The sequence below is a fragment of the Micrasema longulum genome, unplaced genomic scaffold (genome assembly GCF_059751315.1).
Source record: "Micrasema longulum isolate JH-2025_06_02 unplaced genomic scaffold, ASM5975131v1 h1tg002181l, whole genome shotgun sequence".
NCBI lineage: Eukaryota > Metazoa > Arthropoda > Insecta > Trichoptera > Brachycentridae > Micrasema > Micrasema longulum.
Window position 1 is genome coordinate 72652 of NW_028279346.1, and position 18780 is coordinate 91431.

The 18780-nt window shown below is 37.1% G+C and overlaps 1 protein-coding gene across 4 annotated transcripts in view; it reads right to left on the minus strand.

Annotated features, from left to right (window-relative positions):
- Slik (Sterile20-like kinase) overlaps positions 1-18780 on the minus strand; it is a 43832-nt gene that overhangs the window by 17236 nt on the left and 7816 nt on the right. For all 4 annotated transcript variants that reach the window (XM_088239531.1, XM_088239528.1, XM_088239530.1 and 1 more), the window contains 6 exons: positions 14605-14774; positions 12685-12858; positions 7135-7333; positions 5907-6037; positions 4920-5099; positions 4042-4185 (listed from right to left, as the gene is read on the minus strand). In XM_088239531.1, coding sequence (XP_088095657.1) covers positions 4042-4185; positions 4920-5099; positions 5907-6037; positions 7135-7333; positions 12685-12858; positions 14605-14760 — 984 coding nt within the window. In that variant the 5' untranslated portion in view covers positions 14761-14774. The remainder of the gene's footprint in view (positions 1-4041; positions 4186-4919; positions 5100-5906; positions 6038-7134; positions 7334-12684; positions 12859-14604; positions 14775-18780) is intronic.

Below are 18780 nucleotides of genomic sequence, written 5' to 3' on the forward strand. Positions count from 1 at the left end.
TTTTATTTTGGTATGCAGTAAACAGGATCTCAGACGTTACTACAAAGTTATGTCGTCAATTTTTCTGACAACTGTTGTTCTAATCAGGTTTTATTTTAAGGACTATAGAATTGTGATATTGAACTATTTATTGAAACGACTTTCACAACGGCGCACGACGACTCTAAGAATTTTTATGTAATGTCAAAATCGGTACCTTGGACACACCACGAGGTTCTGGAAGCTGGTCGGGGTTGCCGCATGCAAGGGAAACACGCACAGTACAGGTTAGTCACACCGTATACATGGGGTTGGATTTTTGAAAAAACACACGGTTTTTTTATATTTCAAATTTTAATACATAAGAGTCAAAAAAAATATTTTTTTTATGTAAAATTTAGCAAAAACGGTTCATTGCATTGGCCATGCTTCCAATACTACTCGATTCGGTTAAATTTTGAACTTTATTCGTGACCGTTAAAATTTAAATAGAACATCGTCACGAACCTTGCCGTCACAATTGCCAAGGGCAAATTTTAGAGCAGACATTTTATTTTTACAATTTTATTTTAAAAGTTATACATGAAAACATTTTAAATACAATTATTTTTTCTAAATTCGTTTACGCATATTTTTAAATCCCCGCAAAAACGGTTCATTGCATTGGCCATGCTCCCAATACGTCTCGATTCGGTTAAATTTTGTTTGTGGTCGTTTAAATTTAAATAGAACTTCGTCACTAACCTTGACGTCTGCTGACAATTGTCAAGGGCAAACATGTCGCGTTTTAGCGCAGACATATTTTTTTACAATATTATTTTAAAAGTTATACATGAAAACATTTCAAATACAATTAATTTTTCTAAATCGCGGTCCCGTGGCTAGCGTCGCGGACTCGAGGATCAAAGGACCGTGGTTCGAACCCCACTCGGCCACAACTTGATTCCCATTTTCTAATAATGAGTTATTTACGACTCGTTGAAAATGGCCTCCAAAATTTAAATATTTGGGTAAATCATATGTAAAAAAAAATTACACATGTTTATAATTCGTCGTCAATTAAACCCTTATCGCGCACAGTGATGCATAGAGCACTGCATTGTCGTATACGCTTCAGGTGCCAGTCCAGAAACACGAAACTTTGCAGTGTAGAACCACAATTCCCAGGAATCAAACCCGAGACTCCAAGCGCGGAAGGGGAACGCGCCAACCACTACACTACGAGACGCGCTTATCTCCGCTGGATTCCCTCGCCCGGAATTTTCACCTGAGAGCAGCCATCGAGTGGAAAGCACTCGTCCAGAATCCTGGTTCTATTTCACACACAGAACTGTGTTCTCAATCCGTCTGGTCGTCGAGCTTAGATAATTATTATAATTATTTTGAAAAATTACTTTACTCCGTCGCCCTTAGAACAAGTTCGCTGAGGAGTTTGAGACCCGAGGAACGGTATACATTTTCCCAATACATACTTACCAATCCTCTGGTACTGGCCTTTTTTGCTCTGTCTCTTGCTGCCGCATCGCTGGCTCAGCCGGCACTTCTGTGCCGCGCGAGAGCGAGCCAGAGATACGGGAGAAAGGAACAGTGCCGTGGGGTTAGCGTGAAAGCGCAAAACACACGTGTTAGTGACTACGCGACACGATCATCACACAGGTACATACAAACAGTGTTAGTGATAGCGCGTAATACGGGGTGTTTCTGTACAACTGCGTCATATTTTTATAAAAATTTGCCTAAATATATCTATCTTTTTCTAAATGTATTGAAAAATAATCTGTCTATTTTGGTTATTAATCGTCTTATAATATTGTTTTTATTAGTTTTAAACCGCCTATAATATTGTTTATTTTGGTTTTAAACCGTCAATAATATTGGTTAAAATTTTCGGTGATATTCTTTATTTTGGTTATAAACCATCTCCTAATATCATTTATATTGGTGATAAACTGTCTATAATATTGTTTATATTGGTTATAAATCGTCTGTAATATTGTTTATATTGCTTATAAACCGTCTATAATATTGTTTATATTGGTTATAAACTGTCTATATTGGTCGTTTATGTTGGTTATAAACCGTCTATAATATTGCTTATATTGGTTATAATCTGTCTATAAAATTGTTTACATTGGTTAAAAATCGTCTGTAGTATTCTTTATATTAGTTATAAATCGTCTCCTAATATTGTTTATATTGGTTATAAACTGTCTGAAATATTGGTTTTAAATCGTCTGAAATATTGGTTTTAAATAGTCTCCTAATATTGTTTATATTGGTTCTATATCGTCTAAAATATTGGTTATAAATTGTCTGAAATATTGGTTTTAAATCGTCTGAAATATTGGTTATAAATAGCCTCCTAATATTGTTTATATTGGTTATAAATCGTCTGTAATATTGTTTATATTGCTTATAAACCGTCTATAATATTGTTTATATTGGTTATAAACTGTCTATATTGGTCGTTTATGTTGGTTATAAACCGTCTATAATATTGCTTATATTGGTTATAATCTGTCTATAAAATTGTTTACATTGGTTAAAAATCGTCTGTAGTATTCTTTATATTAGTTATAAATCGTCTCCTAATATTGTTTATATTGGTTATAAACTGTCTGAAATATTGGTTTTAAATCGTCTGAAATATTGGTTTTAAATAGTCTCCTAATATTGTTTATATTGGTTATATATCGTCTAAAATATTGGTTATAAATTGTCTGAAATATTGGTTTTAAATCGTCTGAAATATTGGTTATAAATAGCCTCCTAATATTGTTTATATTGGTTATAAATCGTTTGAAATATTGGTTTTAATTCGTCAGAAATATTGGTTATAAATCGTCTGAAATATTGGTTATAAATCATCTCCTAATATTGTTAATATTGGTTATAAATCGTCTGAAATATTGGTTATAAATCGTCTCCTAATATTGTTTATATTGGTTATAAATCATCTGAAATATTGGTTATAAATGGTCTGAAATAATGGTTATAAATCTCTAAAATATTGGTTATAAATTGTCTGAAATATTGGTTATAAATCGTCTGAAATATTGGTTATAAATCGTCTCCTAATATTGTTAATATTGGTTATAAATCGTCTAAAATATTGGTTATAAATTGTCTGAAATATTGGTTTTAAATTGTCTGAAATATTGGTTATAAATAGCCTCCTAATATTGTTTATAAATCATCTAAAATATTGGTTATAAATCATCTAAAATATTGGTTATAAATTGTCTGAAATATTGGTTATAAATCGTCTGAAATATTGGTTATAAATCGTCTCCTAATATTGTTAATATTGGTTATAAATCGTCTAAAATATTGGTTATAATTCGTCAGAAATATTGGTTATAAATCGTCTGAAATATTGGTTTTAATTCGTCAGAAATATTGGTTATAAATGGTCTGAAATAATGGTTATAAATCGTCCAAAATATTGGTTATAAATTGTCTGAAATATTGGTTATAAATCGTCTGAAATATTGGTTATCAATCGTCTCCTAATATTGTGAATATTGGTTATAAATCGTCTAAAATATTGGTTATAAATCGTCTGAAATATTGGTTATAAATTGTCTCCTTGACCACCGGTTTCTATATAATGCACTCATAGAGAAACACCCAATATACATATAACATACTGGTCCAAGCTCGTTATGAATCTGCCAAAAGTCTAAAGGTGTCTTTTTGGGTGATACCGTGTAAGCTGGATTAGTTCTGACATTTAGGTTACCATTGCAAGAGCCATTTTCCGGGTAAACTGCGTGTCTTCGCAGTCAAAATCGCCGAGCTCATAAAAACACATCTAACCTTAGCAAATTTTAGCACACTTCGGGGACGTGTATACCAACGTAATAAAATTGTTAATCGGACTCTACAAACCGGAGAAATTAAAAAAAAATGATTTTGGCAAAATAGTAGATTCATAACATTCGCGTGGACGAAAAATATTTAAATATATTTTAATAGGCAAGCTGTTTCACACACACGCACACAGAATCGAGATCCCTCATTGCTGACGAGGAAGGAACAGGAGAATGCGGGAGGCCTTACCTCGGAGTCGTCGTCGAGGAGCTCCTCCTCCACGACCTCGGCGCGGTACTCCAGCAGAAGGTCGCGCAGCGGCTTGGGGTCGAGCTCGCCGGCCACCAGCGGGTGCAGCAGCAGCTCCTCGGCAGTCGGCCGCTGGGTCGGATCCTAGGATGAGGAGAAGCCCTTATCAAACTCAAAATTTTATATTCGACAATGTTTGATTTGCTGGATTTCCTCCCTGGGGAGTTGAAGACCACAACCCGATTTTAATAACTCCCTTGTCTACAAAAATTTGGATAAACTAAAAATAACAAATTACAGCAGTGGTGGAGAACATTTTAGAGAAGGGAATATGGAAGACTAGGCATTTACAGGACCTGTCATTGGCTGGTCTAAGTGGCCACTTTACGCAACGTGTAACATTCACCATTCTGCCCGTGTTTTAACGTCCACATTTCCTCAACTCTTCCATCTGTTGATTTCAGTAAAGCTAAAGAGCTGAAACCATTATGAAATTGTGAAAATCACATCGACAGGCCACTCAAATCAGCCAATGACAGGTCATAAGCCCTGTAAATGCCTAGACTTCCATATTCCCTTCTCAAAAATGGTTTCCCTCACTGTTGAAATAAATATAAACTTTTATACTACTCAAACAGCTTAAACTTAAGAAATTCAATACGTCATTTACCTTCTACAATTTGCTAATAGTTTAGATTTAATAGTTTAGGTTTAAGATGCATTTTTATATAAACAAATAAATTTTTACAACAATTTCATTTTTATTATGTACAATGCTAGTTTTATTAAAATATGTATTTTAATCATGTTTACATGTGTATGCAAGATCAGTCCAAATATCCTCTTTAAAGATTGAATCAAATTTCCCCTTCACGTACCTTGACGAGCGCGCGCGATATGAAATTGTTGAAGTTGTGGCTCCAGCGCGAGGGGTGGTCCAGCGTGGGCGGGTCGCCCTTCTGGATGCGGAGCAGCACGCGCATGGGCGTCATCTCGTGGTTGGGCGGCTCCGTCTGCGCGAGCTCGATCAGCGTGATGCCCAGCGACCAGATGTCCACCTGCCGCGAGAGAGGGATCGTACAAGTGACGCTCGTTTGAGCGTGATGCTTTGCATCACAAAAAGGAGACCCATCCGGGAGGATGGGCATAGAATTTGGTGTATAGGTGACACTTCATCCAGAAGGACGGGCATAGATACTGATTGTATAGGTGACACTTCATCCAGGAGGACGGGCATAGAATATATTTATTTTTTATTTCACGTTTTATATAACATTTTTTTTTTTAAATATGAATACCCACTGGGCACAACCCGTGTCGAAGCATTCATTTACATGATTTAATATATACTTATGGTGTCTAAAAAATATACATATCCACTCTTAAATCCACATACATAAATAAAAGTAAGAAAAAAAAAAAGAGAAAAAAGACACATAGGGGACACTTCAACCAGAAGGACGGGCATAGTATTGATTGTATAGGTGACACTTCATCCAGAAGGATAGGAATAGAATTGGGTGTATAGGTGACACTTCATCCAAGAGGACAGGTATAGTATTGGTTGTATAGGTGACACTTCATCCAGAAGGACGGGCATAGTATTGGTTGTATAGGTGACACTTCATCCAGGAGGACGGGCATAGTATCGGTTGTATAGGTGACACTTCATCCAGGAGGATGGGCATAGAATTTGGTGTATAGGTGACACTTCATCTAGAAGTAACCCATTGAGTGGAAAGCCCAGGAGTCGATTATATTTCACACACTGACTGGTGTTTTACATTCGGATGGTACAAGAGAAAATACACAATATCGTTTAAGTAATGCACAGACATATGATCAGCCAGCATCATCGGACATACCTTGAAGTCGTAGGGGTTGTCCCTAAAGGTCTCGCAGAGCACCACCTCGGGGGCCATCCAGTACGGGGTGCCGATGAAGGTGTCGTGCTTCTGCAGGGTTGACTTGTTCTTAGCCGATACTCCGAAGTCCGCTGCAAGGTATTATTTTAACTCTTAAAAAACTGTGCTAAAAAATCCCATCCCAAACGGTACTGTAACGTTGTGTTGTCTAAACCAAAGGAAGAGATATTTTGAAATACAGGTATTTAAAAAAATAAAAAAATAAACATTTATTAACATATTACAACAGAGATGAAGAACATTTCAGAAAAGGTAATATAGAAGTCTATCCATGTACAGGGCTGATGACCGGTCATGGGTGGTTTAAGTGGCCGCTTTACACACTGTGTAACATTCACCATTCTACCTATATTTGAACATCTATATCCTTTCAATTCTTTCATCTGTTGATGTTTGTGAAGTTAAAGAGCTGAAACCTTTATTTATGCAGGTGAGATTCATGTAATTGAATTATTTCACCTACACACTAGGCAACGCCTGAAATGAAATAAAAGAATTGAAGGGATATAGATGTTCAAATTTGGGCAAAATGATGAATGTTACACAGTGTGAAAAGTGGCCACGTAAACCAGCCAATGGCAGGTCATAAGCCCTGTAGCTGCCTAGACTTCTATAAAATGTTCTTCCTGTTGTAATATGTTAATATTAATAGCTTCCCAGGGAGTTGAATCCAATCCTTGTCTACAAAATTTTAGACACACTAAAAATATTGTTGATACATATATATATATATATATATATCTTCATCGTTCACGCAAAAATCACTAACCGTAAAAATGGCAAACGTCACCAAGGTAACTTGGTCAGAAAAAAGTTTATAAATAAATTTTAATTATTTATTTTTTAATATGAGACTTTATATTATTGATCACGCCACTTGCCAGGTAGCAAATGGACGCTCGAATTTTGCGTGTTTTGCTGGTTCGCGGATTTGGCGTCGCTATGTGTTATCTTTACTTACTTTGCCACTGAACCCCAATACAAATTAATGCAATTACCCACCTTGTACTGGGATTCTTTCAATCTTAATGTTAAAACTTTTCTCTTGCAGCAGCCTCAGATCCTGTGGTCAGATCGGCGGATCTACGAGGAGAGGAGGGGGTACAAGTGGAAAGGAAAGGAGGAAAATGAAAGTGTTTGTAATATAAAATTTAGATGGTTGAGTTACCCAGCTTGACGCCGCCGGACATGGTCAGCAGCACGTTGCCGGCCTTGAGGTCGCGATGGATGACCTTGGCCTCGTGCAGGAAGGCCAGGCCGCGGCACATCTGCTGGCACACGTAGGCCACCTGCGGCTCGTTCAGCCCCTTCTCCAGCTCGGCCATGATGGAGTCCAGGGCGCCGCCGTCGCAGTACTCGATCAGCATCTGGCGCACAAGAAACATTTGAATTTCAAAATTATTGGCAAAAATGAATATAACCATCCGAACTAGTAGAATAATATAAATGGGAAAGTGTGTTTGTGTTTCCGTCACGTCGCAACGGAGCCACCGATCAACGTGATTTTTCGCACAAGGATAGCCAGAGAGCTGAGAAATGTCATAAGCTACTTTTCATCCAGAAAAAAATATATCACTCACTCGGGAATGGAAAAATTAATTAATATTAACCTTCCCCTCACTAAGCATCCAAAAATTACACATGATCCGAGCGGGGGGACCAAACGACCCCAGGGCCTACTTGTGTATGGCGTCAGTAGAAATAAAACGTTGGAAGTGTTTATGACCGTGCAATAATTTATTAATGTTTTCGCGTATACATATTTTACTAATTTGTGTATTTTATTCATTTTTGTTAGTTTGCCGAATGCTTATGAAGATAAAGTGAATCGGTCTATGGGGGATTCGAATTCCCCGTAGGGGTAGGCAGACAGGATAGAAGGCCACCTCACTCTATCTTTGCATACAGATCTCGCTTCCTCTACATTCATACATCTTCTCATGCGCGCGCGCCGATTATTCCGACTTTTGACACGTCCATCTTGCCGTGCTCGTGCCGTCTTTTTCGGTCTACCTCTATTTCTGCATCCGTCAACATTCGCACTGTAAATATTCTCAGCCGTTCTTTCACTGTCCATTCGCTCCACGTGTCCGAACCGGCGCAGGGCTCCCTTCTTGATTTCGTCGATAATGCTCGTCTCGGCCCTGCATAAGGTACGGATCTCGACGTTTGAGCATCTGTTTTACCGCACATTCGCCTGAGAGATCGCATTTCGACAGCATTCAGCCTGCTTCCCCGAGTCGTTTAACCACAAATTGACGCTTAAAACATTAACGTCATTCTTCGTCTCTGTTCAGATGTCGGACTATCTCGACAATCAAACAAATAAGCTTATCTAGGTATGCGGGTTTTGTCAAATGTGCAAACATGAGATTGCGTCAAAAACGCTGGTCAATATACAGATAAGGGGCACAGACACTTCCTTTCTGCTTATCAAGTTACGTCACCCATCACGCAAATCATATTTAACCCTTTCAATCGCATGGGTAGATTAATCATGTGAACATCATTAACAGAATATCCTCTGATTTGACTAATGTCGGTACAATCAAAACTTTTTATTGCTCAACTGTTTACCCTCTTCTAGAATATGCCTCCTAGAATAGTGATCTGGTCTCCATTCTCGGGTGTGCGGTAGTTTGACATTGTGCGGTGGTTTGACATTGTGCGGTGGTTTGACATTGTGCGGTGGTTTGACATTGTGCGGTGGTTTGACATTGTGCGGTGGTTTATTAATTTATTTTTATTTATTTATTCGACACTTTATATACAATATACATATAAGGGCGGGCATATTGCCTTAAGGCAATTTCTTCCTACCTACCCAAACCGTTCCAGTTTGAAAAATTAAAAGCAAAGATTAACAAAAATAAATATATGTATAAAAAAATTATCATTACACGAAGAGAGGAGAGGGGATGAGAAGGAAAGAAGAAGGATAAAGGAACAATTTAAATATTTAGATAGTGACATTTCAATCTTGAATTAAATGTAAATAAAGAAGGGGCGTCTCTAACATTAGTGGGTAGATTATTCCACAATCGAGCGGCTACTACTGCGAAAGAGCGGGCAAGAAAATTGGAGCGATGACAGGGTATTAAAAGGGTTCTCTCGCCACTAGAACGAAGAGACAGTCCGTGTTGTGAAAGAGGTTGGATGAGCTCTCTCAGATGAACAGGCGAAGTGGGATATTGTGAAGAAGGGATATAATGTGAATGCTCCTTCTATGCCTGATGCTGAGCCGGTGTAGTTGCGTGCGGTACTCGGTTATGTGCTCAAATTTGCGAAGATCAAAGATATAACGAATACAAATATTCTGCAATCGTTCTAACTTATCGAGCGATTCAGAGTTAGCGTCTGGATAACACACATCCGCATGCTCAAGGAGTGGAAGAAGTAAGCTCTGGACTAATGTTTGCTTAACTAATATTGTCGGCATACTAAATGGTATATTAACATATTACAACAGAGATGAAGAACATTTAAGAGCAGGTAACATAGAAGTCCAGGCATCTACAGGGCTTATGACCTGTCAATGGCTGGTTTAAGCAGCCACTTTACACACTGTGTAACATTCACCATTCTGCCTATATTTGAACATCTACATTCCTTCAATTCTTTCATCTGTTGATGTTTGTGAAGTTATCCCAATTAAGAATCCAGTCCTTGTCGACAAAAATTTGGACAAACTCAAAATATTGTTTATAATAACTAAATTATTTTTTTAGAGTGGTAACTTTTTAACGCCTAGATACTCTTATTTGTTAGTAGGACAGACATTTAAGAGCAGGTAATAAAGAAGTCGAGGCATCTACAGGGCTTATGACCTGTCAATGGCTGGTTTAAGTGGCCACTTTACGCACTGTGTAACATTCACCATTCTGCCCATATTCGAACAACTGAATTCCTTTAATTTTTTCATCTGTTGATGTTTGTGAAGTTAAAGAGCTGAAACCTTTATTTATGCGGGTGAGATTCGTCTAATTGAATTATTTCACCTACATACTAGACTAGGCAACGCCTGAAAATGTTATTTTTTCAATTTCTATACTTCTTCATGGACCAGGTGGATTTATCAACAATATTTTGAGTTTGTCCAAATTTTTGTAGACAAGGACTGGATTCAACTCCCCGGGGAGCTGTTTATATTAACATATTACAACAGAGATGAAGAAATAACATTTTTAGGCGTTGCCTAGTATGTAGGTGAAATAATTCAATTAGATGAATCTCACCCGCATAAATAAAGGTTTCAGCTCTTTAACTTCACAAACATCAACAGATGAAAGAATTGAAAGAACATATGTAGATGTTTGAATATGGGCAGAATGGTGAATGTTACACAGTGTGGCCACTTAAACCAGCCATTGACAGGTCATAAGCCCTGTAGATGCCTAGACGTCTATATTATCTTGAAATAATTTAGTTGAAAGCTTTTTTTATGGTATTTAGGTTGCCTGAATCTCACCCGCCTAAACAAAGGTTTCAGCTCTTTAACTTCACAAACATCAACAGATGAGAGAATCGAAGGAATATAGAAGTTCAAATATGGGCAGAATGGTGAATGTTACACAGTGGGTAAAGTGGCCACATAATGTATTTCATTGTTATGTAATTATGCTTTATTTTTTTAATACTCTGTTTTATCATTTATGTTTATTGTAAAAAATCAAAAAAATTTAAATAAAAAATATTAAAAAAACCAGCCAATGACAGGTAGATGTAGATGCCTTAACTTCTATATTACCTTCTCTAAAATAATTTCCCTCTCTGTTGAAACAAATTTAGATGTTTTTCTAACTGCAATATCTCTCAAGTCGAGCGAGCCCGTGTGTAATTAGAGCTGTGAACGCTGGGAGACGCAGGTCAACGATTAACCTCTGATCCATCAATTGTGAACATAGCCTTGCCAATTATTGCTAATTTTTTTCACTTCGTCAGCACGAGAAATTCACCGGCTTAGCGTGTGAAATGCTATTGCAAACGCTCATGCAAACGAGGGCCAGGGAAGATAAAGACGTCGTACCTAAATAGACTCCCTCTAGGGATTATGAAGATATACAACCGACCCACCACCTTCAAGTTTCGACACATAATAACAAAGTATGACGTCATAGTTGAAGATAAAAGTCTCTCGACCGACTACAAAGGTACACTACCGATACCCCCACCATCAGGTTTTGATGTAAGTACAAAGTTTTGTACCGACGGGTCTAGAACCCCTCGATACGTTTATCTACGCATTAAAAGAGTCAAAAATTTTGTTCCACTGAACAATTTTTTGTTCACTTATGATTTATTAACATTTTTGATCGTTTCGAGGTTGGCACTTTTTTTCTTAAAAGCCTATTAAAAATATGAGAGAGAAACAAGTAAGTTTTGAAGTCGAATTAAAGTCCGACATAACTGTCACTTTAATAAAACAAACGCCTAGATTTGAAAATAATGCTGCTAGGTTCTGTCCTACTAACGAATAAGAGTATCTAGGCGTTAGAAAGTTACCACTCTAAAAAAATAATTTAGTTATTAGAAACAATATTTTGAGTTTGTCCAAATTTTTGTAGACAAGGACTGGATTCTAAATTCGGATAACTTCACAAAAATCAACAGATAAAAGAATTGAAGGAATATAGATGTTCAAATATAGGCAGAATGGTGAATGTTACACAATGTGTAAAGTGGCTGCTTAAACCAGCCATTGACAGGTCATAAGACCTGTAAATGCCTTGACTTCCATATTTGGTTTAGGTCATTGGCTGGTTTGAGTGGCCACTTTACACACTGTGTAACATGCACCATTCTGCCCATGTTTGAACATCCACATTTCCTCAACTCTTCCATCTGTTGAATTTTGTGAAGCAAAGGAGCTGAAACCTTTATCACGCGGGTGAGATTCATCCGGCTGAACCAAATCACCTACTTGGCATTGCCTGAAAACAAGTGTGCAAAGTGGCCACTTAAATCAGCCAATGACAGGTCATAAGCTCTGTAAATGCCTAGACTTCCATATTCCCTTCTCAATAATGTTTTCCCTCTCTATTGAAATAAATTTAAATATGAACAACTCCCTAGGGAGGAAATCCATCCAGTCTGCAAGCATTTGGACATAATCAAACCTAATTATCAACGTTCTTACAAGGTTACGTCATTTTGCAAAAACGTTAAAGATGAGACAAATTGATAAATGTAAATCGATCTAATAAAAAAATAATTCCTTTAATGTTGTTAATGAAAAAAGTATAAATGTCTTATTTTTGGTAAATAATTGTCTGAAGCACACTATAATAGGCTTGTTTTTACGTTTTTATATCAATTTTCGGAAACAGACTTTCATGTTTGCATGAAAAAACGGATAAAATCGGTACATGGTCAGTGCTCAGTACTTCCCCACCACCAGTGACATTAGTTTGGCAGCTGTCATTTTAATCAACCTAAGACTATAGGTCAGTTCTGACGATTGGTCAAACCGGAAATCTTCCACAGCTCCCCGGTCATTGTTTGATTCGACGTCGTTCAAAACAGTTCATTTTAATTAAAACATTTTTTTTGTAAAAATATTTACTCTGCACCTCGTCGCTAGAGCAGTGAAAGAGTACTGGTTTTTGATAAGTGAACGGACCAATTCGCATCTGAAGAGGAAAATCACACCATCGAGGCAATACAGTGGTCTGATCTCCCGCCCCCGCCCTCGCTCCGCAGGTCGGGAGTCGGTACTCACCCAGAGCTTCTGGTCGACGAAGAAGGCCTCGTGCAGCTCCACCACGTTGGGGTGGCGGCACTCGCTGAGGATGTCGATCTCGATCATGAAGTCGGCGAGGTCGTCCTCCCCCTCCAGCAGGCACATCTTGGCCGCGGCCAGCTTGCCCGTGCTCTTGTACTGCGCCTTGTACACCTGAAGGACGAACCGGGTAAATAAATAAATAATAAATCCGCTCAAGCGATTACACAGATAAACTACCGACCGCCCCCCTTCGAGTTTTGGGTAGGTGAAATCGAAATGAAACGAGGCGAAGCGTACGTCGCGGTACACATATCTACGTACTAAAATGACATAGCTTCAGTATGACGTCATAGTTGAAGATAAAAGTCTCCCGACCGACTACAAAGGTACACTACCGATCCCCCACCATCACCGAGCAATTTTTCATTTAATTATGATTTATTTAAATTTTTAATCATTTTGAGATTGGCTCTTTTTTTCTTACAAACCGTCTGCGCGCATGCGCTATGTGATGCGCGCAGACGGTTTGTAAGAAAAAAACGTGCCAATCTCAAAATGATTAAAAATTAAATAAATCATAATTAAATGAAAATTGAATAATGAAGTAATTAATTAAATTAATACAGTTTAATATTAAAAGTATTGACAGTCGGTCAGTGCGTTAGCCTACCATGCAAGAGATCTTGGGTTCAATTCCCGACATGGATTTCTTTAAAAGGGTTTTTTCACACTATAATATTTCATAGTCCCTGAGCTAGTACCTGAAGCGTAAGACTGATCATCTTACCTTCATGTAACTTATAAATAAAAATGACTAAGATACGCCGCGATTGGTGTACCAATGCAGTGTCCTATGCACCATTAGGTGCGGAAAGGGAATGATGATGAATATTAAACTGAGTTTTATTAATAGAAAGCCCTTGCAATACTAAAAAAAAATTGTCCACCTTGTTTTATTTAACAATCTGACATATGGTAAAATATTGTGAATTCGCTACTTACACGTGAAATGTGATCCCACCCTATTCCCTTTTAATCCCGGCGGTATTTTGACAATGAGGAATTCCACTGTTATCTAATTTATTTATTTTTGTGCGTTATTTACAAAGCTATGATTTTTTAAAGTTACATTTATCAAATACCGCGCCAAATGACTTTAATCAGTGTGTCACTTTTCAGTAGTGACGTCATAAACGGTAGGCGTTCTTACTTTCACTGACCGCGGTAAGTTGTATTTCTCCAGCCAATAACAAAACTGACAAGAATCTATGGAATATTGCTTTGATTACTTCATTTAGTTGATCGTAATTTGCTCATTTCTATTTCATGGTTGTTTTTACGAACGTTTCGATTTAGAAAAACCTAGAAAGTTGACATAATCTCTTGTTGAAATGTCAAATTATACTATTTTTTTTTCTATGGCAAAACATTCTTTACAAGGTGCGGGGGCTTTAGAGCGGAAACCGGAAATACTACACTTAGATATAACGAGTGACGTCATTATTTACGATTTTAAAATGAAAGAAGTGGTCATGTGAAAAGTCGGAATAATCGACGTGCGTGCATGAGAAGATGTATGAATGTGAAGGAAGCAAAGGAAGTGTGCCAGGACAGAGTGGTGTGGCGTTCTATCCTCTCTGCCTACCCCTCTGGAGAAATGGCGTGATGGTTAGTTAGTTAGTTAGTTAAAATGAATACTATTTCTAACATTTTTTATTTATTTTTGCGTGCGTTTTTGAGATATTTCATCCTACTCCAAATTTTTTAAATATTCACGTGTACACGAAAACATTTTTAAATTTTAATTCCGGGTTGGGCTGGAATTCCTCATTACAAACGACACAACACGGCAAGGCTGATCTAGCTTTGCGAAAAGAATTTTTCTTTACAAAATGTATTCTGTCGACTGAACGTTACCTTGCCGAAGGCCCCATCGCCGAGCTCGCCGATCATGTCCCAGTATAGTTCGGGGCTGCAGTCCATGCGGATGTTGCTGAAGACGCGCTTCTTCTTGGCGTCGTGCCCCCCGCCGCCCCCCAGGAACACCTTCTTCAGGTTGTTGAAGAAGGACATGGCGGCGGCCGCGGCTGCAAAACAGAGATTTGGTTCATGCAGATAGAACAGATGGAACGGAGTTATCACCAATTTTTTTAGTTTTTTCAATTTTTCGTAGACAAGAACTGGTTTCAACGCCCTGGGGAGCTGTGACTATAACCATTTGGATCGGGGTGTGGCCCCGTGGTTAGTGTCTCGGACTCACGGCTCAAAGGTCCGTGGTTCGAATCCCACTCTACCCCAACTTGATTCCCATTTTTTAATAGTGAGTTATTTACAACTCGTTAAAAATGGCGTTCAAATAAAAAAAAATACAACAGAGACGAAGAACATTTTAGAGAAGGTAATTTAGAAGTCTAGGCGTCTACAGGGCTTATGACCTGTCATTGGCTACTTTATTCACTGCGTAACATTCGCAATTCAATGTTAAAATATAGGCGGAATGGTGAATGTTGCGCGGAGTTTAAAGTGGTCACTTCAATCAACCGATGCCTTGTAAATGGCGAATAGGTTCAGCCGGATGAATCTCACCCACACGATAAAGGTATCAACTCTTACTTCGCAAAAGTCGACAGATGACAGTTGAGGAAATGTAGGTGTGCAAACATAGTCAGAATAGTGAATGTTATACAGTGTGTGAAGTGGCCACTTAAACCAGCCAATGATAGGTCATAAGACCTTTAGATGCCTAGACTTCTATATTATCTTCTCTAAAATGTTCTACATCTCTGTTGTAATATGTTAATATTAACAGCTCCTTAGGGAGTTGAATCCAGTCCTTATCTACAAAAATTTGGACAAACTTAAAATATTGTCAAATTTTAAAATTTTCAGACCATTTCCAAAAAGTCGCAAATGACTTGTGCTGGAAAAATCAACAGATGGGAGAGTCGAGGAAACGTGGATGTGCAAACGTAGGCAGAATGGTGAATGTTACACAGTGTGTGAAGTGGCCTGTATATACCAGTGGCGAATGGTGATTTTATTTACAGGTAAGCCACAACAAAATATAATATATTTGTACCTTCATAGAAGGTAAGTTTTTTCATGCAAACAAAAACTAATAAAGTTTAAACCATTTTGAACAATAAAAACAAATAGCTATCTAAAACTATTACAAATGAAATACAGGAGAAGAGCCGTTCTATATGTACTAAATACCAGTGGCGAATGGTGATTTTATTTACAGGTAAGCTACAAAAAAATATCATATATTTGTACCTACATGGGAGGTACATAATATAATGCAAGTAATATATATTATAAATTTATATTTTTCTGTGGTTCTGTGTGATACAACAACTCTCATCCATGAAATCAACTCAAACCACGTAACTTCGTGATATATTATATTATATCGATATATTATCCATTACTTTAATACATAATTCATTAAAAAATAAATAAAAAATACCACTATGAATTCAGTCGATATTAGGTATTCAATTGAAATGCCAACTGGCCGAATTGTTCTAGTAATTAATAGTGCTAAAAACGGCCGCATGGAGCGCTATATGTCCCGCAATATGACGCACGAAAGTAATTATGGTCTTATGTCAAAAGTACCATCTCAAAGAAAAATAGTCCTTAAGTAACAATGTTTGAAATACTGTTTTGAAATTTGTGTAATCTGCAAGTTTAATCTAGGAGAAAAAACCCGCACTGGGGTTAATACATTCAAAATATAGTATACTTATTTGTATGAAAAAATAAGCTGGAATAATCGGCTAGTTTCTTGGCTCGACGCAGGCGCTGGGCGCGCTTTATTAATATCAATATTTATATTAGGATATATATAAAAACGGTGAAAATGATTTAAAATAAATGGTAACTATTTATTTGTTTTTATTACATTATTATGTTAGTCAAATATAATGGTAAGCTGCGCATAATCGCTTCTATACACGGTTCGCCCCTGGTATCTAGGGTTTTTTAAAATCCAATTAAAAATATGAGAGTGAAAAAGGTACATTTTGAAGTCGAATTATATTCCGACATAACTGTCATTTTTATAAAACGAACGCCTAGATGCAGAAAATAATGTCACTAGCTGCGGTCCTATTAACATATAAGAGTATCTAGGCGTAAGAAAGTTACCACTGTAAAAAAATAATTTAATTATTATATTTTTTCCATCTATTTGACTATCTTTCTAAGATAATGTATGGAGAGTCGGCCTTGCAATCGCTCAGTACCACCTCAGTAGATAAATGCAGACGATCGTTAAGCATATCGTTTTGGCAATGGTAAAAAGTCGCATATAAAAAAAAAAATTGCATCTAGGCATCAGTTTTATAAAACTAACGCCTAGATGCAAAAAACAATGTCACTAGGTTCGGTCTTATTATTCTTCTTAGGATAAGAATACGAACGGTGGAAATGATTTTATATAAATGTTATTTTTTTATTTGTTTTTCTGTAAATTAAGTTACAATAAAGGATTATTATGTGAGTCAAATATAATGGTGAGCTGCGCATAATCGCTTCTATACACGGTTCGCCCCTGGTATCTAGGGTTTTTTAAAAGCCAATTAAAAATACGAGAGCGAAAAAAGTACATTTTGAAGTCGAATTATATTCCGACACAACTGTCAGTTTTATAAAACGAACGCCTAGATGCAGAAAATAATGTCACTAGCTGCGGTCTTATTATTCTTCTTAGGATAAAAATACGAACGGTGGAAATGATTTTAAATAAATGTTAATTATTTTTTATTAATATCCCTACAGAGATGAGGTAGAATTTAAATAAAGTAATATGCTAATTAAAAATACTTAACTTCAATATCAATACATAGATGGCGCTCCAACACGCTAGTGAATGGTTTCTCATTTAATAAGATATATACAAAAATCAAAATGTTACCTGTAAAATGTTATGTCGATATTCGCTAATAAGCGGAATGGGGAATGTTGTAAAACGTAAAGTGGCCACTTAACCCAGCCAATGACAGGTCATAAGCCCTATAAACGCTCGAATATCCATAATCCTGAATTTGAAAAAATTCTACCTCATCTCTGTAGGGATATTAATAAAAAATATATATACCTACTCCCCCTCGGGAGAAATCCAGATTTGTGTATGTACAAAAAATACACATACCAAAAAATAAATGTTAATTTTTTACAGTGCACAACGGAGTTTTAGTCCCAACACTTATGTATGGAAGTGAAACATGGAACTGGCAGAGGAAGGATGAAAGCCGAGTGAACGCGGTTGAAATGCGATCTCTTAGACGAATGTGTGGGAAATCAATGTATGACAGGGTTACGAATGATGAAATCAGGCGAGAGTGTAAATCTGAGACAAGTATAATTGATAAGATTAAGAAAGGGTCTCTGAGATGGTTTGGTCACGTAGAACGAATGGACGACGAGAGAATGGTAAAACAAGTATATATGGCAAAAATGAACGGCAACGTTAGACGAGGACGACCAAGGAAGACGTGGCATGATCAGATAAACCAAAATCTTAAGTCTGGTCATGTCAAAAGCAGACAGAACCGAAGGGCATGTATGACAAGATGTATGAATGTGGAAGAGGCTAGGAGTGTATGCCAGGATAGACGTGTGTGGCGGTCCATTCTCTCTGCCTACCCCTACGGGGAAATGGCGTGATGGTAGTAGTAGTAGTAGTAGTAGTTTTTCTGTAAATCAAGTTACAATAAAACATTATTATGGTTGGTCAAATATAATGGCGAGCTGCGCATAATCGCTTCTATACACGGTTCGCCCCTGGTATCTAGGGTTTTTTAAAATCCAATTAAAAATATGAGAGTGAAAAGGGTACATTTTGAAGTCGAATTATATTCCGACACAACTGTCAGTTTTATAAAACGAACGCCTAGATGCAAAAAATAATGTCACTAGGTTCGGTCGTATTATTCTTCTTAGGATAAAAATACGAACGGTGGAAATGATTTTAAATGAATGTTATTTTTTTATTTGTTTTTCTGTAAATCAAGTTACAATAAAACATTATTATGTTAGTCACATATAATGGCGAGCTGCGCATAATCGCTTCTATACACGGTTCGC